At 39.8% G+C, this 25,137-nt stretch overlaps 1 protein-coding gene across 1 annotated transcript in view; it reads left to right on the forward strand.

The window, feature by feature from the left end:
- The window catches only part of brinp2 (bone morphogenetic protein/retinoic acid inducible neural-specific 2), a 176,381-nt gene that overhangs the window by 123,219 nt on the left and 28,025 nt on the right, over positions 1-25,137 (forward strand). Inside the window, exon 6 of the mRNA XM_044031466.1 lies at positions 12,159-12,395. Within this exon, the coding sequence (XP_043887401.1) occupies positions 12,159-12,395 (237 nt within the window). The remainder of the gene's footprint in view (positions 1-12,158; positions 12,396-25,137) is intronic.

Here is a 25,137-nt window from a genome sequence, read left to right on the forward strand (position 1 = left end):
AATCCCTACATTCCTCCAAATTGCTCGTGTAAAAAGCTGTAAAAGGATGAACCGCTCTACCTACTCATCATCAGCAGAGGCAAAACAGTGTGATCAGAGTTAGATGTTGAGTCCCCTCGTGGTTCAACACTCCACTCTACCTGCTCTTTCTGATCTAATTGTATGCCACTGTGTACCTATATAGGCGTCGACTCTCCCCATCTCTCATCATTAATGGTTGACAAAAACAGCTTGGATTTAGCCTTGACTTGAGTGGTGCTTTGAAGTGGGGCTGGGAGGTCATTTTTTTTACCTTGATTGAATGTTTTTGCCTTCCAAATCAAACCTCTTCAGTTGTTAGTCGTGCAGTGTGTGCGCGCGTGTGTGTGTGTGTGGTGTATGAGTGAGTATAAATGCATTGACAACACATGGAGAGACCAGGATGAGCAGCACTGGCAAAAAGAACTCGAGAGAAATGTGACGAGAGAAAAAAACTTGGTTTGGTTTGGACTGCTTTTTACTTCACAATGGTCTCAGCTCACAACACTAGAGACTCTTTATTGCTGGAAAGAATCAGAGAGTACACGGGTCTCTGCGTATGTACAGTAGCATTTGGGGTGTTGGAATCGGCACACACTGAAAAAAATGAAAATATGCACTTTATCAACCACAATTTACAATGCTAGATAAACAAAAAGATTACTAACATTGTAAATAGCGATCAAAAATACAAAGAATTTATAATAATAATCCTAAAAAAACTGTAAAATAAGTACTACAATCCAAATTCAAAACACTGGACAACATTCTCTCCTCCTACCCAGACTCGAGGCTCCCACAAAAGACCAAAGCATACACAGTGTGTAAATTTCACTTATATGTGTTGTTAAATTGTAGATAGAGGTTCTGTAATATTGCAGCTCCGTGTGTCAAAACATGAGCAGGTATGAGCAGTATTTGAATTGTTCGTCTTTCATTACTCTGTGTCACTTCACGATTTAACTTGATTAACTTCTCAGATAATGCAGCTTTTTTAAATAAATGAGTAAAGCTACAGCACAGCATAGTCAAGTGATAGAAATGTAAGTCCACTGGCAGCAGGCACTCACACATGCCACACATGGAACTCTGCTGGAGTCTCATTGATGGTCGGAACGGGGTCCAGGTACAGATGCTACTGTTCATTGTGAGTTCCTGCAAGGCAACAGATTTATCATGTGCTGAGCAGCCACTGAAACCCAACCTGCCTCTTATTCTCTGCTCAGTTTCTTTTACTCTGACACCAGCTCTTGGGTCAAGTATCGGGATAATGGCCCAGTTAGCCCACGTAGGGACGCGCCAAGAGAAACTTTGAATATTTTAAGTGTTTTTGCAGCAGGAAGACCCGCTCAGAACAAGGGCTTCTGTATGGAGTTTGCATGTTCTCCCCTAAATTGACCATAGGTGGTTGTTTTTACATTATTACATTATATGTCATTTAGCAGACGCTTTTATCCAAAGCGACTTACAATGGAATCAAGTACAATTAGCCAGGGGTGGAATCGAACTTGCGACCATGATGTCTTTGGTACACAAGGTAGGGTCTTAACCACTGAGCCACTCCACCCCCCTGTTTGTCTCTATGTGTTGTCTCAGAGCTTCAGCCAAGCATCACTCCTTCTTTGCACCACAACATTCGATCGGGCACATGTCACAAGTGAGAAAGAAAAATATATGCAGGTGTAAAGATGAGCATAAAAACGTGTGACACAGTTTCATGTGTTTAAAGATCCCATGTATCTGCGTCATAACCTCGTCTATGAAGCCCTAAAAGTCCATAACAATCAGTTCAGCCACTGCTGAGAGCCCAGGGTTTGATTGTTTTCCTGAACTCTACGAAGCGGAACTAGTTACATCATTGGCGAATTTCACCACTCCTCTAAACAACAGCGCCTCCTAGTCCAAGCACTAGAGTCCGGGCACATCTGGTGACGTACTTTCAACCGTAGAAGAAGAAGAACTACTCTTGTTGTAGCTGCTGAGCTCCGTACAACCGATATGCTCAGCAGCTACAACGAGAGTAGTTCTTCTTCTTCTACAGTTGAAAGTAGCAATATAAAGCAGGACACAGCACCAAACTTCACCTAAAGGAAGGAGCAGTGCCAACAATACGTATAACTGTCTTTGTGTGCTTGTTTTGTCGTTTAGCATTAGCGATAGCCGGCCACACGCTACGCCCGTGTTTCATTTGCATGTGTGTTTATCATCTCGGTAACCACAACGTTATCCAAGCTACAGGCGTCCTGCAGCAGTCTTTCACATTGAACAATTATTCTTATTATTTGATAATTGCTAGCAGTGCATCTGCCTTTCCAGAGGGGGAGCTGCGGGTCTGAGAGCTGACGTGTCAATTACGTCACTTCCAGGTAACTGGCCAATCACAAGACAGTCCGTGTTCTGCGGGTGTGGTTTTGGTCTGAAACAGCACGGCTGACCAGAGCATCAGTGATGAGACGTTTACATTGGCTCGTTTGTAGCGACTAGGACGTTTTTGACCATAAAATAATTTCATGTTTGTAAGTACACTCCATATCTCACATATAAGTGAGCTAGGACCATGCTATAGCCGCTTTAATGTAATTTAATTTAATGGCGGCAAAACAAAGAGACTAAGAGTTCAAGGATACCACACCAGTGCCTTTACAGCCAATACACCTCAGTGTTGAGAACACACACACACACACACACACACACACACACACACAGATAACAGAGGGGTGGTGATCATGGGGGAAGCTTAGGAGCTTGAAATTGCCCAAAATGGAAAGTTTGCTCACTGTTGGAGACCAGGAGATAGAGGAAACCGTGGGTCGGCTATTTGTGGTCTTCTGTGGTGATATAAATCTGTGGCTGAATCGAAGCAAGGCTTTATGGGTAATGACCCTAAAAGCCCCCCCCCATCAAAAGCAGATACCCACAGGGTTTTTTTTTCTCCTTTCTGCCCCTGAAATGTATCCTAGTGAGAGGAGAACAGACGCCAGGCGAGATAAAGAAAGACATTTTTAATCACCGTCACAAACAAGAGTCATTTATAATCTCGATCATCTCCTTTTTTTGTCGCTGGAAGTGCTGTTCAGAATTGTACACACACGGTATGTAATTAATTGAATTACGTGATCATTTGTTCCTTAAAATTCAGTTAAACGTTGGCTATGAATAAAAAATGACGCATCGTGGCAAAGTCATTGTGTTTTGTCTGAGACGTTTGGCTGAACTGAGAACTGTCTGACATTTCGAAAAATAAAAAACAGCCTCAATAATTCAAATGAATATGTTAGTAGAGGCTGCAATATTATATTAGTAGGTACATTACTGTATTTTCCCAGAAATTATGCACTTTGGAAATAAAAGTGTTGCACACATTGTATTTTGTTATGCTCGTTCCTCCTGAAGCCAACCAGGAATTGAAAATATATTGATTCGTGGTACTGTTTGCAGAGAGAACTCTGCTTGAATGAGCCTGCTTCTCACTTGATTTATAACATCAGTAAACATTTTCTTGAGGAGTTAATGTTCTCAATCACTACTTTCAACACAGTCATATTTGTTTTTAAATTCTATTCACAAATTATACAAATAACGAGGATAATGTACTGCACACGTGTGATTGACAGCTGCTATCGTCCAAGAGGATCCTCAACATGATGTTGTCTGGAGGCTTTAAAACAGCTCAGATTATTGGGTTATTGCGTTTCAAAATGATTATTCTTCGATTAGCTCAAAAAGCAATTTCATCAAATCCATCCATTACAAAAAAGAAAAAGTGGCGAAACACGATGCAATGTAACTATGACAGCCAGAGGGTAGGGCCATGAAAATACTGTGTACTGTACTGCAACAATTATCAAATGCAACAGAATATTATCAGTCTTTAGTGACTTGATTTAAATGACATTATGACTTAAAAAAGGCAATAATAATAATAAAAAAACAATATTTTCCCTTTTTATATATATTTTTTCCAGTCCACAAACTACTCTTAAGTTTAAGTTTAATTATATATTACATAAGAAGTGGCTACCATCATTTTACTACTCCTCACTAATATGTAAAGTGGGTTTTTAATTAAAGGCAGGTTTCCTGGATGTAAGCGACATTTATTGAACGTTAGTGGTGGTAAAAGTCAAAAAAACACGGCTGCTGAATGACACTGAAAACGTTCACCGGGCGATGTGCTGCTTGATTGCACGGCTGGTGAAAAGACTTTCATTTAAACTTCTATTCAAATGTTCAAGGATGTGGCTCCTTTTCAGCTAATCCCTCTCTCGCAGAGTTAATGTGTACTCTGACTTTTCACAGAGAGTCACGTTGACGGCCCCTTTCAACCAAAATTAGCCCGCTGTATCATTCCCACCTCGGCGGCGCACACGCCGACTTAATTGCATCGCTGGGGCTCGTGTGGCATCAAATGATATGAAATGCCAAATAGAGGTTATTAGTCAACCCGGACACATGTGACATATTGAGGTGTGCATTTTTATTCATTTTGGATCAGCAGATGAGAGCGGCGTGATGAATAATCACGTGTGTTCCAGGGAGAACTAATGTGATGCTGCTGTGTGGAAAAGCTAGTGAGAGGAGGACAGAAAATTCTGTATTGGTGCTGGTAACTAGCACCTGGTCCTTTTTTTGATACTGACAGACAGTCGGCCACTGATTGGTCAGAGAGTGTCGTCGCTGGAAAAGTCATGAGCGCAACGTCCGACTCAAGAATCAAAGCGAACAATGCCGAACTGTAGATCAGTTAAAAAGACTTAAAAATCCCTGAAAACACGAGTTAATCTGCAACATTTAGCAAAGAAAATGTCTAAAATCTTGGTGTATTTAGCGACAGCACCGCTGAGAGCCGGGCGATTGTCAGCCAAATCACAACAACGCCGTATTTCAGTTTCGGGAATTACTGAACGATTCGGGGGAATGAATTGATTCTAATGATTCAGTTGCACTGAAAACAACTGCTTTCACCGTCACTAGTGTGTGTGTGTTTGTGTCGCATTCCCAGCGACGTCACAGCAGTTTCGTGCAGCGACGTGCCCGATGCCATGTCGAGTCGAGTACAGCTGAGTAGTGCTCGAACCGTATAATAGAAAAGTGCCATGAGAGCATGGAAACCCGACCTGAGCCTGTCAGAAATGACAGAGAGCAAAAGGAGGAAGACAGATGAAAAGGAGAGACAACAGGAGAGAGAGAGACACAGGACAGCGAGCTCCTCTTCTCTACAGTAAGACAGGCAATAACAGGCTGTGAGCCTTTTCCTCCACGACAACTCAAAATAAACCAACATTTTCACCTCTGCTCACACATCAGCGACAAAATTTAACTTCTGACTTTGACACGTTTAACACATCAGAGCGTGCTGTTGTTGATCGTGTGACTCCGCCTGTTTATTACCATAATTGTGGTTTTGTTTTTCCCCCTTTATGTGACTCACATGAATACAGTGATTTAATGTGAATAGTAAGAATGCGCGTTAATGCACCTTTAAATGATTCCATGCCTCAATCTTACGAATTCTCATCACAAGGCTTCCATATTTTAGATCGAGGCCAAAATAAAAACACCGTTTGCCGACTGATTCAGAGTGAATGCAGAGGACATTTTATTTTGTGAGCTCATCACTGTGTCTACAGCACATTTTATTGCTCCCCTTCCTTGCTTATCCTTTATCACCTCATCGACAGCAGCCAAACCACGGTCAACCACATCAAAAACAAAGCAACCTTCAGTTCTAAAGTACCAGTACTTTGGGAGTATTTGCAACTCCTGCTGTAGCTGAAAGACAACAAGTCCTTCTATAAAGAGCTAACTGAATGGATGAATGAATGAATGAATGAATTAATTAATTAATGAATGAAGAAACAAAACAGAGGAGTGTTTGAGTAAAATGGGGCGATGACTGTGTCTGTGTGAGTATTGTTTGTACTTTGTACAAAGAAGAGACGACCACATGCATATTCATCGCAGGGCACAGTTCTGTTGCCTTGAAAATGATCCAAAATGGATCTGTGAAGGCAAAAAAGCGGTAGGTTTTAATGCCCAAAAAAAAAAAAATGAGATGATTATTAGAGAGTCAGACAGAGAGACGTAGACCACAGACAGATTCAGGGGCAGCATGACCGCACTGCTAGTCTTATAAAAGCCGCCTGCTGCTTCAACAGATGATGATGCATTTTCAAATGTGCACAGCAGCTTTTAATTTCCTCTCATACGCCGTGTAGCCATAAAACTTTGGCACCGTCATTAGCATACCACAGTTTTTTCTGTGTTTTTTTTTATTTTTAATATAATTTAAAACATGAAAGTGGTGAAATGAAATCTGTGATGTCACCCCCGCTGTTAAAGGACACAGCGATGACGGACGGTGTTTACCGCAGCGTGAGCATTTTCCTTTTCTGGCACTCGAATCAATTGGCTGAGTCCTCGATTGTATATCGTACACAAACACATTTTATAGTGTCGTGAATGTAATTACTGATTAAATTGAACTGCATGCTCTGTCAGCTGTGCGGTCGCAGACACTGGGGGGAACCAACTCTGGACGGGTAGAAAGCAAAAAACAGAAATTGATTTCTGTGTATGAGTGAGAAGAAAACATGAGCTTGTCTTTCCAAGAGGATGTTTGGCATGTTTTTACTTTACATTAAAATGCTGGAGTGGGCCGGATGGACATGAGAAATACACATGGTTCTCCTGTGGTCCTGAGCTCCTGCGCTCAATTGCACTTGTTTCAGATGAATCATGACGATCTTTCCGCGTCTGAAACTCTCATCAGCGTGGGTTTATGTGTAAGTTTGATCCTCTATTACTAACATCCGTTCTTGAGGCTCAATCTGAATTTTTGGCGACATGTTGCCAAAAACGGACCGGGGTTCGAGTCCCAGTTGGAACAAAGGCCTTTCTGCATGGAGCTGCACAGTCCAAAGGGGGATTAGGTAAATTGGACACTCTAAATTGACCGTAGGTGTGAGAGTGAATGGTTGTTTTTCCATTTGGTTAGAATCTAATCAGTTATTGTGTCCCAAAAAAATCCCCACCTTTTGCAATGGGCAACAAAGGATTTGAACACCTCCTTCTAAATTGAATCCTCCGCAGGGCATTGTGGGTAAACACAACCAAAACATACGCTCGTGAAGAAAGATAGCCGGGAGAAATGTCCGAGCCCGTCGCTGCAGCGTATCTGTGTCGTAAGTTCACATAAAACAATAAGATTTGCTGCAGACGAGCAAGTTTTCTTGTTCATTGTTTGTCGTCTTCTCCGTCAGTAATTCCTGATGCAGCGCCGCCTCAGGCGAGGAAGGGAATACGTTATTCAAAAGGTTCGGTTAGTTTCAAAATTTGAAATCTAACAAGTTCAGATGTGTACATCTCAGTGACATGTTATGTAAGATGGTGATGTCTATCAGCAGGTAAAGTTCTATACAGTGGATTGAAATGTAAACATTTCAGATGCTGTATGGTTTGTTTCTCTCTAAATCCTCTTAATTCTCTTTCGATTTTATTGTCTGCACTGGAGTTGGCGATCTGTAGAGTTCTTGTCCTCTGAGATTATTTCATTCACAGTATCGCAGAGTTTTTGATCAATAACGCCAAATGAAATATTGAACTTTTAACCTCAAAGTAAAAAAAAAATATGCTCATATTTATGGGTAAACATTGTTTAAGCTATTTCAAATGAAATACATGGAGGAAAAACCTTTGCTAAATCAAATTAAATTAAATAGACACACCGCATTAAGGAGGCAGAACGTTCTCTGAACATGAACACATTTAAAAAGAAACCAAAAGTAATATATGAAGAATCCATTTTTTAGTCAGAGATGTGTGCTGAATTTAAGGCCAGCATTAGATTTGTTGTTTTCACAGCAGAACACGTCCAGAAAATCAGGGAAACATGTTTGAATTTAGAAAAAAACAAATAAAACTATTTCTACAAGTGCCTACACTTGAACAACAACACCGCCTCTTAAACCTGAATTAGTGTTATGAGTAAAACCGCTGTTTATCTGCTGTGAAAAAGGTTTATTCAACACATCCGTGAGCATAACACACATATGTATATAGATCCACCACCAATGATTCGGCAGCCATATCACAACAAATCTGACCGTTACGTGACAGTTTAGGACCCAGGAGCACGTACTGACGAGGAGACGCGGCACTTTTCACTGTTTTATTAAAAAGCGTGAGGGGAAATAGTCGAGGTGTCGGTATTGGGGGATAAGCGTCAATGGCAGCATGCGCTCGGGAAGAGCGCTCTGGACACAGGAGAGCACAGGGGTGAGTGAAAAATGCAAAACAACAAGCAGCGACGAGACACGAGAGTAAACGATGTTCTCAGGAGAGCCGTGACATTATCCCACAGAGGCGACTGTTACGATCTGAGGCTGAGCTGATGAAAGGAGTGGAAGCAGGTGAGCTGATTGGGTGAGCAGGAGAGAAAGGAGGAGGAGCCACAGGTGGAGACAAGGCGGGGAAAGAGAGGTGCCCAGTACTGTCAGACTCCTGCTTCAGCTCACATGCAAACAGCAGATACTGAGTTTATACAGTTGGGAAGTATAGAATACAGTTTACATGGAGTCCAGGGCTTTCAGCCACTCTGCCTCCCGCCTCTAGAACACTCTTATTATTATTATTATTATTAGTTGTAGTAGTCAGTAGTGTACCGTGGGGTTTCAGTAAAAAAAACAAAAAAAAAACACGCACAAACGGCGACTTTATTCACGAGACAGTTGATCTGCAACAACCATAGCACACACACACACCACTGCGCATCTATAGGCTACTGCATCATTACCACCACATCTTCCATTAAGTCCCTCAGCAAACGCAATTTCACAAGCCACTATATGACACAAAAACAAGCTTCCACATAAGCATTGGCGTCAGCTACGTGGCGGAACACGTCCCCCACTATTTATGATCAACATTTTTGTCCTCACCACTTCCAAAAAATGTTATCAATTCATCGTTTACACTACCGTAAATGATGTACCTCTTGGGTGTAGGTCTTCCTCTTGAAATCATTTCCTTCTTTTCTCCAAACGATCGCCGTGAAAAGTGCACATGAAGGAGATCAGAAACATGATGGATCGGTGGTGTTAATGCAGTGATCATAGCTTACTTCAAAACCCGCCAAAGGTTCAAACATCGTTGATGACAACGGCGGGGGCTAGCGCCAGACACATCACTGGGCCTGGGGCGTTCTGTCACTATGATATCACATTTTGATTGGCTGACGACACACGTCAGTCAAAGATAGAACCAAATAGGAAATGGCAGCTTCAACGAAAGGCCAGCAATACTACTAGAGCAGGTCCACGGAGCTATGATGCGTTTAATGACATCCAGGAAAATCCAGCTCAGCTTCACAAAAAATAACCATATTCTTTCTGGAAATATAATCATAACATACTGAAAAAGTAATTGATTTCAGACACGTTCAGACACACATTTAGTTGATTATTAAAAAAAAATAATAATAATAATTAAAAAATAAAAAATACTTTTTTGATATTGCCCTGACAGCCCACCACTGGTGGTAGTAGTAGTAGTAGTAGTATATTTACATAAGTTATAAGTGGAGACCACCAAACCTAAAATATTAGACTGTAGAACATTCCAAAAACCTTGGTTATGCGTCACACTTTATATATACTATTAAATATATAAAAGATGCATTCATTCCCTAAAGTACACAAAGTAAAAGTGGGCAACTCACGTTCACTTTTTCCACGTATTCATGCTGTGTGTGAGATTATTGACAAGCACCTGATTTAACCTGCACTGTAACTGCTCTGATCCCAAGTCGCTCAAAAATGTCCCGTAAACACGGGTGAGAGAGAACTCGACAACATCAGGACCTTGAAGCCAGACCAGCTAAATGGAATTCAGCCGCCGTTAATATAATTATATACATATTGGCTCTGCTTACTCTGACATCCAAAAAAAAAAAAACGCCTGGGGGAGAGAGGCAGAAAAAGTGCATGAATCCATTTTGCTGCGCTAATATGGTAATAATATACATGATGGAGTAGTGCGTTACAGTGTGGGAATGAGCTGGCTTTTTATTACTCTATTTTTAGTTATTGTGCTGCTGTGGGTCTGAGGCAGGCGTCTTCTCCTGAGAGAGGAGAAGTTCCAAATGCTAATACTATACAGTAGTTTTTTATTGTTTATCCGTTGTGCTTTTCTTTGTACTTGGAATAAAAGCCACCACGACATTTATTAAAGCAGGGAAAAATACATTTTCTCTTTATTTCCTGTGAAATAATTGAATGGGGGGAAAAATCAAATGAAACATGGAGAAGGGAATGCAATATTCCGTGTTTTCTGTCTCTATAATAATTATTACTATAAGTTTCTTCAGTGGAATGTGTTTTAGGCACATGTCTGTGCACAGGTGTGTGTGTGTGTGTGTGTGCAACATGCAGTAAATAGTTTCTATTTATCAGTATCTTATGGAAGTCCATTTCTGCCAGAAAAAAAAGAAAGACGTAAAACAGCCTCGATAATAAAGATATCCACGAAGTAAGTAGAAATTACAAGATTAAAAAGTGATAATTATGAGCTAAAAAGTCATTATTATTAATTTTCACTTTTCATCTCATAATTGTGACTTTTTATCTCATAATTTTGATTTTTTATCGCATAATTATGAATTTTTATCTAATAATTTCAAGGCTAAGTTTTTCCTCTTTTTTTTCGGAAATGGGCTTCTATATTACCTAGTATATCTTTAAGTTGGTATTAATATATAAGGAATTTGCTTTGGTGTCAAACAAATGTAGAAATAAACATTAATGAAGACTCAATTCTACTGTAAGTAAAGCAAATTAAAGAGAAGAGAAAAAGTGAAAGAAGAATGTTGTTTTTACCCAGATTGAGTTTACAGATCATTCTATTTCTGAATAAAGTGACAACACTTGTCCGTATTTGTTTGGCCGACCCTAACCTGTGTCTTAAAAATGCTTTCATGGCACTTTGAGCTCCTCCGATACAGAAGGAAGGAGGAATGATAAGCACCGCGCCGTATGTGGGACGGCAGGTTGTTTATGGAGACTGCAGACTGTACTTGACAGTTTTCCGCTGATGGCTCCCAAAACTACTAAAACATGCCTGCGAGCAGCCTTCAGACCTTATTGTAAATGCACCTTCATTATATCTGAGGCAGGAGCTGCCACTGAAATTGATACAAGGAGGAAACAAAGCTATTTTCCCTGGTAATAACACGTCTCACCGCCAATCAGCGACCGCGGCACCGGGAGACGTTTGAAATGTGGTCAAGTGACGGGTCTCTTTGACGTGACGTTTGCACAATAGCCACAGCGGCCTGATAAGCTGTTTTCATCGCACCAGTCATTTCCATTGGCCTGGGCCACGGAGAGACGTGTCATTAGTGTCAGTGTAGCCGTGCACGATTCAATAATCATAGTATGCACGGAATATCTCAGTTACCGTGTCCTGTTGTGTATATTGGAGCTTGAATTAGAGCCGTCACTTTGGTGTAACCTGAACGCCTCACGTCACTAAATTACAGGTTTACATGATTGTTGCCTTTAAGGAAATATGAAATTACAGCATGTTGGGAATAAAATTTTGTATATATATGATATATGTATGTTCTTTAACAGACTGATAACACTTAGTTTTCTTAGCCTTAAAATAAGCCCTTAACCCTTCAATTCCTTACCCTGAAAATGTCCGTCTGTACTACTTTTTGGTTATTTCTTTTTCCAGAATAACTTTCAATATCTGACAGTTATTTACAATTTACTGCATGTTTGAATAGTGTATTAACAATTTAAAATAAAGAAAAATAACAAGTTTTATTTTTAAAAGAACAAACACTGTGGTTGTACATGAACACCAGATGTGTTAAATTTGAAATTTTAACAGTATAAAACAAAAACAGGCCAACAAATGGAAACTATGTACAGTTTTCCAGCTCTTTCCTCTCTGGTGACTAAGACTCAGATTCACCGACTTGGTAGATGGTAGAGAGATGCTTCCTGGTCTGCAAAGCCCACCATAGGTCCCCTGCACTGTGCAACTTGACGTCACTAATTCTCACTAATTCTTTAAATCACCTGCATCGACACATCCTTTCAACAAGACTCTGTTGTTGTTGTTGTTGTTTCCAGGTTTGCAGGATGTTCTCCCAGAGTTCCTACGTGGGCGTTTTGTGGAGGCAGCACTCAGCTACGTCGCCTGCAACTCTGAGGGAGAGCTGCTCTGCCGCAACAACGACTGCTGGTGCCGGTGCTCGCCACGCTTCCCGGAGTGCAACTGTCCCTTCGCCGACATCAAGGTCATGGAGGGGAACCTGAAGAAGAGCAAAGAGGCCTGGAACGGCTTCAACCAGGACTTCATGGAGTCAGGTAGGCTGCACAGAACCTTTGTGAACCTTTATGAGGTGTTTTACCAGTGGCTTTGTCTGAGGTTTTAGGTTTCAGACATGAACTTCCAGTACAGGCAGCAGGTGACGACAACTAGTAAGGAACAGGAGATAAATGCTGAAAACCAGTGGCAACTTTAAAACATATCTAATAACCTAACCTCATTTGTAGGCATTCTGTAATGTGAGAGTGAAGCTTCTGTAATGAAAGATTGTCGTTTAGTCTCTTCAGAAGTGTGGTTGAATGGGGCATTGAAAGAATGACTTTTTTTCAATAACTCAGAGAAAACATTTAAAATGAGACAATAAAAACACATTTTAGCCACTTAAAATGCTCACCTAATTAAAATCTTTGCCCGCTTAAGTCTACAACGTCTTATCTCATTGTTGAAACAAACAACAACCAAAGTCCATAGAGAAAATCTGTGTTTTTGTTTAATACTTTCTTTTATTTTTTGGTAAGTTTGTATCAATATTATAAATCCAAATAAAAGGAAACGTCATAAAATAACACATGAACTGAACTGATGGAGGCAGCAGTGGATAAAAAAACTCCCCAGTTCTCTCGTGTAAAATGAAATAACTGATTTATTTTGGAGTAGGGGGATGAGCACTGCACTGAAAAACAAAGCTTTACGAGGATCCATAAAAAACATGCATGGTGTAATTTCTCTGTTTCCACGTAGCAACTCTGAGTTATTGCACATCCAAAAATGAACATTTCCTACTGCTACGACATCACAGTCGTACTGATTACCTGGCAATGGGATTTTTATCACATTGAAATCATGTGGGGAAATGTAGAGAGGTTTTTACTGAGCTTCAAAAAGCAAAAAAAAAAAATCACCGACAAGAAGAGACAGCAGTCATTAAGGTCCACAGTGAGCCTCTCAGATGACGAGCTGCGGGCGACAGGCTGCACACTGCACACCTCCAACTTCCCAGCGCAGTTTCCATTTCCTTTCCCTGCGAGTGGCTGCTCACAGACTCGTGTGTGCGCGTGCAGTATGAAATGACGTGGTTGTTGCGCACAGAATGTTATTTCTTTATTAAAATGGCAGAGCTCGTGGTATCAGACTCCACATGATGTCGCCAAATCACCAGGGTTATGACTGTCATTGTTGTTATGTCTCATACGTGCTCGCTTATCATGTGAGGAAACAGTTAATATGAGGCTTTGGCAGCTCGGCTGGGAGACTGTTGCATAAGCTGGTTACGTACACTGTGTAGCTGGTGGGGTGGTGATGATTGATGAGTCCAGGACGGGCTGTTTATTCTCAATAGCACTCTATTTATGCAGTGTGCACATGAAGTGTTGTTCTAACTGTGTTGGTAATCACTTGTGATATTGACAAACACAGCGCAGTCAGCGAGGATGTGCGATAGTCTGCTTGGATCACACTTTTGAGTTGCTGCTCGTTTTCCACATAAACACAGGACGTTATGTAAAAATGGGTGTGCTTTTGTTTTCTGACATTAAAGCTGTCGTCGGTACCTTTATGATACGACAGTCGTCTGTTACTTTCAGGTAATTGTTCCAATTCCAATCAGCCACAAAATACTCGTGTGTTTCAAGTATGAAAATGTTTCAGAAGTGAATTCTATCGCTCAAAACTAAATCCAGGCAGGATAGGTGCTTCTTGTCCCCGCCCTCCCCTGCTCCCCTGGTGAATGCACACAAACGCTCCCTCGTCAGGTCTGATTGGTCGTTTTCAGATGAAAGAACATGGTGTACGATGTTACATCATTTCCGTCCATGAAGAACCAACAGAGGCAGAATAATGGACAATCAGCAGCAGCAAAGAACAGGTTACGTACTGCAGCTTTAAGAATGCACATATAGTATTTCTGTGCGTTGACACAAACTAATCTGACCAAAACACTTTACTTTACTTTACAGGGTTGTTTTTATTTAATTTTGCTAAATATTTCATCAATATCCATTTGTAAATCATTATCATTTAATAATCTTCTTAAATTATTGCTGTTCATAACAAATGTTTCAGAGACTGACTAATGACCTAAAATGATCTTTAATACCTTTAACCCTAAACTCATTTGAGTTCAGAGGTCACATAAAAGGCTAATTTGATCTGCAGAGGGCCGGACCAATAAAAATAATAGCATAATAACCTATAAACAACAAGATCTCCATTTTGTTTCCTGTCCTTTTACAATTAATGAAGCATCTTATTACAAAAACATGACATTTCTTGAGGAAAAATTTCAGAAATATTATGCCTAAATTTAACACTTACACATGTATATAACAATTTACAGATCACAGTGGATCAACAAAGACACAGAACATTCAGTCAGGGGAGTCTGGATCTGACAAATAACATATAGTTTTTCACATTATGAATGTGTAATCTTACCAAAATCCAGTTCTAACCCTAATTTAATTAAAACCAGGTCTTAACCTGGTAAAAAAAAAACCTTTAAAGTTGTGGGGCCTGGACAAAATGTCCTCACCTCACACAGATATAAATACAAGTACACACACAAAGATGGACAGCCTTTAAAAAGGCATTATTCCATGTGTATTATTAAAGATTTACCTAATTTTAATGTTCACACATACACTTTGCATTCACACGTTCAAATACATGCTCTCACCTCACAACACAGGAGCCATACAGGGAGATAACAGGAGGGTAATCTACATGGACAACTGTGTTTGACTTTCAGTGCTCTTTTCTGTGTATTAGAATTCATTCTCTCTCTCACACACTCAGACACACACACACACACACACACACACAGAGGGGTTTTTGGATACCGGGCATTGTCTCAGATTCTGGGCTGACTCTCTTCTTTTTTTTCCCCGGGATTAGCTGATAAATGTATGGGAGTGATATGAAAATAACGGGGGGGAGGATTGTGTTTGTGTTTGTGTGTGAATTTGTCAGAGAGACAGAAGGAGGACGAGGAAGACATTAAATCATTCTGTGTGTGTTTGGGAGAAAAGGAGGAGAATGAGTATGTTGCGGTTGGAACATTACACCGTTGGTTTTGTGCAATTGGAAAACACTTATCGCTGCAAGGCTGAGCGTTATATTCGTTTTTCACCTGCCTTGGTTCTGTTCAGTGTCACATTTCTTTGTTAATGACTCACCCTTAAAGAGCTTTATGAAAGCCCTTAAGGTGTTACCTTACCTTCACAAGGTTTATATAAGTGTATGTAAGTGTATATAATAATAACCTTTTTTGTCTCAGATATCAACATAGATGTAGATGTAGACGAGCAACGTGTACTAAAACAGGAAATCACTCAAAAATGTTCTATATAAAACATTTACAAGATGTTTATTTGTTGGTGACTATTTTTAAAGGTGAATAAGTATATACACTCGTCACAAGACGTTCACCCTTCCTATCAAGACCCTAGTGTTTGTCAGAAAGTCCGAATTATGAAATTAGAGAAAAGTCAGAATTCAGAGATTAGAGGAAAATTATGAATTCTGAGATAAGAGGATGAAATCAGAATTCTGAGTGAGTCAGAATTCTGAGGAAAAAAGTAATCATTTGGAGATTAAAGAAAAAGTCACAATTCTAAGATTAAATTCAGAATTCTGACATTAAAGACAGTCCAAATTTTGAGATTAATGAAAAATCTGAATTTTGAGATTAAATCAGAATCCTGAGATTAAGTCAGAATTATTAGATTAAAGACAGAATTAAAGAAACATTTTGAGATTAACTCAGAATTCTGAAATTATGTCAGAATTAAAGAAAAAGTCTGAATTCTGAGAAAAAGGAAATCATTCAAAAACGTTCAATAGACAAGATACAAGATGTTTATTTGTTGGTGACTGTTTTCAAAGATGTATACACAAGTATACACACAGTTGTACGACTTGTCACAAGTCGTTCACCAGTCCTTACACTGGATTTACACACTCCAGTGTTTGTCTCCAGTGTCTAGAGTTTTTATTTTTTAATGCTAAACAAGAATGAAAGCATTGTCACTGATGTTAAGTCAGTAACAGAACACTAGATAAAAATGTTCTGTGTTGTTAATGGTAAGGATTCAAGTGTTTTATATGGACTAAATATTCACATAAATAAATGGAAATGCATAAAAACAAGATGGAATCATGGGATGTGAGGTCTGTGGCTCCGTGCACGCTGCGGTGGATGTGAGTAACTAATGAGGTCACTCTTATATGAAGCGTTAGAACGGAATTGCTCTGTAATTGAGATTCAATTCCCTGCTCCGAGGGGTGGCTGCGAGGCAGTGTCAGCTGCCCGCTGTGAGGAAGACGGAGCATCTGACTTTTTTTTTTCTTCTTCCTTTTTTAAAGAAGCACTTTCATCTGCTGGCGTTGGTCAGGGGAGACATTTGTTTATCTATGAACTGGGAAGCATTGTCTGATCACATCAGAAGGTCATTTATCAGAAATGACTTTACGTAGAGTGTCTTTAACAACATGTGGGGTTATTGAGATCAGTACAGATTAAAAGAGATTAAAGAAAAGATTTTGACCTTTATCTCAGAATTCATGCTTTTTTATTTTTAATTTTTTATGTGTGGCACTAATACTCTTCCATATACCATGCAGTAAATCATCCTGTGCTGTTGTTATATTATTATATTTAATTGTCAAAAGTTTCTCCCCATCTTCGAGACTCACATCGATCCGCGTGCAGCTGTTAAACCTCGTCTTATTCTATCGTCAGTGTTTTTTGTCGTCCTATTCATTAAAGGATGAACAACGGAACACTCACTCGCTTGTTTTGTTTTGTTTTTCATTATATCAAAAACGTGACCTGACCCCGACACATCCAGGCATCCATTTAAACAATTTCACCATTGTGAGGAGCCATTATGTCTACTTCCAGTCACACTGTGATAATTGGATGTGCTCAGCTTGCTCAACGGATTTCTGTCATCCGTGTGCGGAGAAAAAAAAAAGAGAAATAACAATGATAATAATAATAATCACAAAAAACAGGCTTTGAAGCAAATAGATGACAAGACAAACAAGACAAGACAATTCTTCTGGTCATCACTCATCTTTAAATCATCTGAAAAAAGGAGTGTATAATTCAAGTTAAAGCTCCATGAAATACCTGACATTGACTTTATAATGGTCCGAACACAACAGTGTCTGTGGTGTTGATGGACAGACAACAAATTCCAGAAACCAGAAACCAGGTTCTCTCTAAATAATAATAAAAATGATTGGGGTAAACAGCCATATCTTCAGTTTTTAAGGATGGCTTGGACATATGAACTTAATATGTGAAAGTCAGTATTCAAATCTGTGAAAAGTATTTACAGAGGCGATAAGAAAATGTCTTACATCCTTTTTTTCATTTCTCACCAACTATATAAACACACATGAGCAAATAGTGCTAAATTTGGTTTAAATTGGATTGAATTTGTGAAATATATGAAAGTTTCAAAGTTCACTTGGCTCGTTTCAAAAAAAAAATATTGACTCAACAACACATTAGGAAACAAAAAAAAACATTTTTTTTAAAGCCTGAATATGTGACCTATAAATAGATAATAGATCTTATCTAGAAGTAGATAAGAATATATCTGTTTCCCATTTTTCTAGTACACACGTGTAAGGTTTTCCAACACCGACCACTTTTCTGCATTAATCCAGAGACACAGAGCCTTCAACCCCTCGCTATTCGGCTTCCACTCCTCCAACTCGTGCGCACATAGATTTATCCTGTCAATTAGCTTAATAGTTTCCTCTTTAATACATGTTCAAAAGTCTGTCCAGCCGTTGTAAATCATCCAAAACTGTCGCGAACTTTGACTGCGGCCTATTTTCAGAGCAGAGAACGCGATGATTTGTAGACATCGTGAAAATCAAATCGCGTTGATGTGTTTATGCATAAACAACACGCTGTGGAAGGACACCGTGTAACCTACGAAGGTGGACGCCACATCACCGCTGGCTGTGTCAAGCGTTTGTGTAGAATCATTTTACAAAATATTGTTGTTGTTTTTTTTGCCATAAACTAAGTCTTAATGATGTACTTAAGGGAAATGGCTCCTTGCACAGGCATTTTTGTTTCCTTTCTGGCATAATGAGACGTGTTCGTTATAATCTATAGTCTATAGAATTAGTGACTATAGTCACTAATTCCGGCACACTGGACCTTAAAGCAACACTTGTGCTCGAGTGCTGTGTAATTAAGGCTGAAAGATTTGTGGCATTATCTAATTGGGAATCTTGCGAATGCCATTTAATTAACACGTCAACAAAAACACAAGTCAAGGTTCAGTTCAATGTGTAGAGATGTGCAGAAGTACCACCCTGTGTCCTTAATGCAAGCATGATAACTTGTACATGTTCAAAAATAGAGATGGATCGTGATGAATTGTCCAGCCTTATATGTCTTTCTTTGCAAAGCCGTAACGATTAACTTCACACTAAATCTAGCACTGTCCTTTGTCCCTGGATGAATCCTGACATCACCGGTGTTTACATCTTTTTTCCTCTCCCACCACATTACTACAACTCCTTATCTTCTGTAATCGCCCTCCTCGCGTAGTTCTGTTTCCCGACAAGCACTACGTCTTCTAATTATCTCCGCTCTCCTCCTCCATTATGTTGATTAAAAAGTCTCAGGAATCAGTTTGATCTGTTTTCGGTCCAACCTACAAATAGTCCTGGCATGGATTCCACTTAGCGCTGTCCATTCCCACCTTTACTGTCGTCGTAAAGCATGCTGTCATTGCAGCTGTAGATGTCTTGGACAAGAGAGTAAGAGACGGAGAGGCACATGGATGGATATCAGCTCAAATCAAGATTTGGCAACGCTTCCTTTACCTTCACATTTATTCCACAGGAGTGTATTTGGCAGGAACGGTCCACTCTGCTTTCTCCTTGTTCCTCTCTGTCAATATTTATTTATTTTCTTACAAAGTATAGATTTATTTTTTGTCTGGGACGCTTTAGTTTGTGCCGCCGCCTTCACCGCGTCTACTTTTAAAGCAAAAAAAACCCAAACATAATTGTTTTATTGCGTCTGGCCCCCGATCATTCCGGCGGACTCTAATGAAAAGTGTAATGTAAATAGAAATGAAAGCTTTTATGTCGTGGCGTTATTTAGAAATGCGTTCAAATAGAAACCTCCCCCCGTGTGATTTCATGGATAATCCATTAGCTGCTGTTGCAGAGTCGCATACACATATTTGACATTACGAGACATTGAAACACAAATGACTTTCGGCTCAAGATAAAAGACAGCATTGCTTGTATTATTATTTTACTCATTTTACATTTGAAAAAGCATGTTAAAGGCATGTATAGGCAGTGTTCCTTTTTATAAGGTCAACAATAGCGTGGAAAACATAACATTAAAGAAAAATAGCAGGACAAAATAAGTAGATGTTAAAACTATCCCATCATGCACCAACGATCAAAATCATCAAATTCTGTGACTATTACTGATAATTTACAGAGAGTCGGAATAGGTGATTAAAAACCCACAAATTATGAATGATTTATTTAATGTTTTTATTAATTTAGTGATTAAGTAAGTGTTTGTCCTCAGTAAACAAGTAAAAGTATCGGCTCCACTCAAAATTGGGATTATTGACGGGGATTATAAATTCCCCATGTTAGCATTTAAATCACAGGCCCTCTTCAATGTACTGTAAGTGTAATGCAGTTTCTGTCGAAACCACTATCTAAAGTCTAAAACCACCATTTCCAGGTTACTCAAGAGCAAAAAATCTGTTTTAAATCATGATTATCCGTAGATTTTGATTGCTGACATATCTGAGACTTGGCTCTTAAGTAGTTGAGATGTTTGTGACGTGTTATCAGCTTCTTCACCAATAATAATAATAATAATAAGGACAGAGGCTCATTGTAAGCGTCCTCAGTTTGAATATACTGTCGGACTGTCAGTTCACACTGACCAAGTTTATCGAACATTTATCTAATAGATGTGATGAAGCTTTTGATGACAGTGTTACTCTGTTACTGAGTTATGGAAGATGGAGAGTCTAATACTAGCAGAGGTGCAAAATCACAACAGTGTCCACTAAAGAATCCAGGCCATTACTGACTGAAAGCGTTTTTGTTGAACATACAGTGTGTCAGAGGGTAGTTTTGTTGTCGAACACTGTTTTTGCTCAAACTTGCAGTCACTATGTGAGTTTTTTTTTTCAATAATACACTGTTGTGTACGTCTGCCCTGTGTGTGTCAGGCTTTGGGAGGGTTAGATAGGTTTTCTCCACAGGTGCCAGTCACCTGTTGGGACAGCTTTTGTGAGTTTTATTGGTTCTATTTATAGTTTGACCGGTACAGCAGCAGCAATCCTTGAAAATGCATCCTTTCAGTCTGCATTCACATCCATGTTAAGCTGTTTTGCAGTGGAAGTGCACACCTAGCACAGTTAACCACAAGTTATAATCACAGCAGACAAAGAGACGTCACCATGTATTTCATCTCGCTTTAAAATGTTCCTTGGATTGTCCAGTGCACAAAAGAGTTTTTGTATCTGCAACTGTCCATTAATCTGTCCCTTATTTCCTCGATAAATCAAGTCAATGTTGAAAAATATTGATCAGTGTCTCTCAAACGATGAAAGGATGACGTTTTCAAATGTCTTGTTTTTGTCCACAAACCAAAATGATCCAGTTTTTTAGGATTTCTTTGTTACATGGAGCAAAGAAATCCAGAACATATTCACATTAAAGAATCTGGAAGATCAGAAAACCCTGAAAATGATTCATTGACTTTCAAAATAGTTGACGATCAATTCAGTAATTGAGAAATATTGGCTTGGATTTGGCTTTTTTGTTGTAGTTGTTTTGTTTTTTTCTCTCTCAAGTAGACGCCCCCCTGGTGGCCAATTGAGAGAATACAGACTTCAGCTGCTCCCACATTGATTCCGCGTTCCAGACAAGACAACGTTTATATTCATGTGCGATCTCCGCTGCAGATAAGTCATGTATATCAGGACACCTGAGGTTTATGGTATTGACACATGGACTTGCAAAGGATCATAACCCTGCTGTCTGTTTTTACTGTTTCTCTTCTAAACCCACACCACAATCGATGATTCCCTCATTGCTTTGACTCATAACTCACGAGTTATATCAATTTTCCCAGCTTAAACTCACGGCTATAAAATGTGTTTCATCGACCACATCTGATCAATATTTAGGAGAGAAGGGGGAGGAGGGTGCGGTAAGAGCAGATACATGCACAGCACTATCACAGGAGCAGCGGTGAAAGTTTTAGCTGACCGTGTTTGTCGATTTACGGCCGTGTTTGCTGCCCTGAGTCCATTGTTGACTCGGTCTGCTCGGTGAACAACCAGTGAACAACAGTGCTGTTTCAGTTGACCGGAGAGCTGAGCCGCCTGACGTACTGTAGGACCACATACGTCCTAACACTCTGTCCAAATAATTGTCGGCTCTGCTGTTGGTGCTGTGCACGAAGTCTACAGTCAGTCAGTCAGTTAGTTAGATAGTTAGTTAGTTAGTTTCCCTTCCCTGCAAACATCTGCCTGCTGCGTCTGAAAATAAGACTGCTACGACTAACCCTTCCCGCATTTTAAATCCATCGTTTCATGCATCATTGTCATAAAAACAGAAATTACAGCTGCTTAAATAGATACTTCTTATCTTCATCTAAAACCCAGAGTCTAATAAGATCAAAACGCCACTTGTAAGTGGGTTTAAACTCGTTCCAAGTCCCATCAATCAACATGATCTTCCCGGGCCAAATAAACGGCATTCTCGATTTATGTTACCGTTGCCTATGAGGTAAAATTGTAATGGAAGAAGACAAGATGTCTGCCTGCCCAGACCGGGATTTGTTGCAGATTATTACAGAGTTTTGAGAGGATGTGTTTTTATGAAGAGGGGAAAACCTCATAAGAGTTAACAAATCATCTGTTTTTATAACTCTTTTTTCTCAGCCTTGACGAGCACTTGAAGCTCTTCACAGTAAAGCGTCTGCTGTCATTCACACCTTTTTTACCTGCTGCCAGCACAGCTGCCAGGAGACACACACACGCACACACACTCACATGCACACGCACGCACACACACATGTAGATGAATGCATATTAAATGAGACGGGGATTTAACCCCCCTCACCTTCTGGTTGGAAAATAACCTGCTCAAGATGTTCTCTGTGGGTATTTATAGAGTTATACAGTTAAAGAACATACTAACAGGCAAGTGCTACATAATGTTTTTACTGGTGTACTTACATGAACCGGAACATTAGTGACTCTATTTTTAATCCATAATGATGTACTACACACATACATACTATGTGTGTTTAAAGTAAAATCCATGATCTTTTACTAATACTAACCTGGTGCTTTCTGTGTCTTAATCCCACCATATTCTAAACCAGGGGTGTCAAACTCATTTTTGTTCAGGGGCCACATACAGCACAATTTGATCTCAAGTTGGCCGGACCAGTAAAAATAGTAAAATAATAGCATAATAACCTATAAACAACAAAAACTCCTTGCTTTTTTTCTCCTTTGTTTTACATTTAATGAAGGATATTTTTACAAAACATGACATTTCTTGAGAAATATAAGTGCAATTTCAACAATATCGTGCCTAAATGTACTATTTACACATCACACTGGATCTAAAATGGCACAAACGTTTAGTCACAGGTATCTGGAAGAGAAAAATATTGTATTTGACATTTAGATTGTAATCGTAGTGTGAAATTTTAACAAATACATCCTGTGGGCCGGATTGGACCCTCTGGCGGGCCGGATCTGGCCCCCGGGCCGTATGTTTGACACCCATATTCTAAACAAAAAATACATTTAGAAAATGAATTGGTATTGAAAGAAATTCCCCTTATTTCTCTCCTAGTGTGACCACCAGCCCCCCCTCCCGGACAATGAACCTCTTCCAATTTCCCAATTTCCCGTTTGAACCGGAGCCTTGTAAACACGTACATGTGCATCTGCTTCGCCGTCTCTTTAAGTGACTAAAAGCCAGATGCTCTGCAATTTATCTGCCACAGCTAATTAGGCCTCCAATAATAAAAAAAAATGTTGAGAAATATTCGAGGAGAACGTGACCACGGTCTGTTCTTTAACTTGTGCGGCACATATTGTATACGCCCCGTGACTTCTTTTAATGGAATGGTGCTGTGGGGTCGTGCTCATGTGCTCATGTGGATATTTGATTGGATCGTCTTTTCAGAGTGTGATCGCACACAGTCAGTCAGCTTTGATGGTTGCTGCTTGTTTCCTTCTGGTCGTCTTTTCATCTTTGGCTCGCCTGCGTTGACCTCGCTCGTTTCTCTTTGAAAATCTTCGCACAGAAAGCAGCTGCTTGGTCACCGCTGCAGCGTTACAGTAGGAATTAGCAGGGGAGTAAAGGCTTTTACGGGGCCTGAGCATGGACATCGTCAAGGATCTACACACATTTGCCTTATCTACCAATACCACGTCAGTCTGGCACAGTTGTTGCTGTTGCGGTGCCATTTCAGAGACATAAAACTCCAACTGTGTCACGAATGAAGGATGAAATAAACGGGCTACGACGTATCTCGGGTTAAAATGCTGTTGCTGCTACATCTTTACAAAAAAAATGACCCACACATCTGACATGGTTTCTGAATTATTGTGTGACTCATGTTCTGGTCACATGGCACATTTGCTTAGTGAAGCATTTATGTCATCATAAGGGTTTACAATATACAGTCCAGGTATTGGACCATGGCTCTTAACACATATACTGACAGGATACATCGACACTGCTAATATTTCTGCTTTTAATAAAACTATCTCCACCTGAGCTGTTCCATTTTTTTCTCAAACATCATGGTTTAGTGCATCCAAACCTTACCTGCCAACACTTAATTTGATGTTCCTCATACTCGTTGACTAAAACCATTCGCAGTATATAAATAAAATAATACAAATAATTGTGTAATCTTCTGGGTTTCCACCTGATGCCAAATCTGAAATAGCCACTAGGGGGCAACTTCGCTTTTTTTTTTTATAGAAAGAGCTTCTACTTCTTGTGTGATTTGTAACGTCGTGAAACATTTTCCTTGATGAAATAAGGTCTTTGTGTCAACATGATATCAATTTCATGAATTATGGTTCCATTTCGAGGAAAATAGATGATAAATCCGACACAGAGTGATTGAGAGCTGGTGTCAGACACAAAACATGGTACCAGACAAATCAAAGCTTCTTTGGGGTGAGGTCAGAGGTTATCACGCGCTACAAATGTGGAGATAAATATACACAGCACTGACATTACATGGTCCAAGAGGTTGCAGGTATGCTAAACTTTTAATTTGTTTGTCATTACTCGGAGAACCATTCAATTCATCATCCTCCATTAATGTTTTATGTAATGTTTAATGTCCTTTCTCTGCTTCATTTGTTCGTGTTTGGACTGCGTCTCGTATCCACTCTCCTGCTTCGGAGTCCACCTTGTCACAACTGCTTTCTCACTTCTTATTAGCTCCTATTGCAGCGTTGCAACAAAGTGCATAGAGTGGGAGAATAATTGAGGAGGAAAGACGGGCACTTTTCTCCGTCTGTGTGCCGTGTTTGAAAAAAACACGGTCCCCCCAAAAGACTTGACCGCTGGCATCAGCAAACCCGGCACAGATGTCTCTGGAGGAGGTCCTGGCGCCAGAGAGCGGAGACAGAAATTATGCAGAAAGACGTAGGAAGACCAATTCTCCGTCGTGACGAGTCGACAGACAGAGGCAGGTGCTGTTTGATTGTTTTA

This window comes from Solea senegalensis, linkage group LG1, assembly GCF_019176455.1.
Source record: "Solea senegalensis isolate Sse05_10M linkage group LG1, IFAPA_SoseM_1, whole genome shotgun sequence".
Taxonomy (NCBI): Eukaryota; Metazoa; Chordata; class Actinopteri; order Pleuronectiformes; family Soleidae; genus Solea; species Solea senegalensis.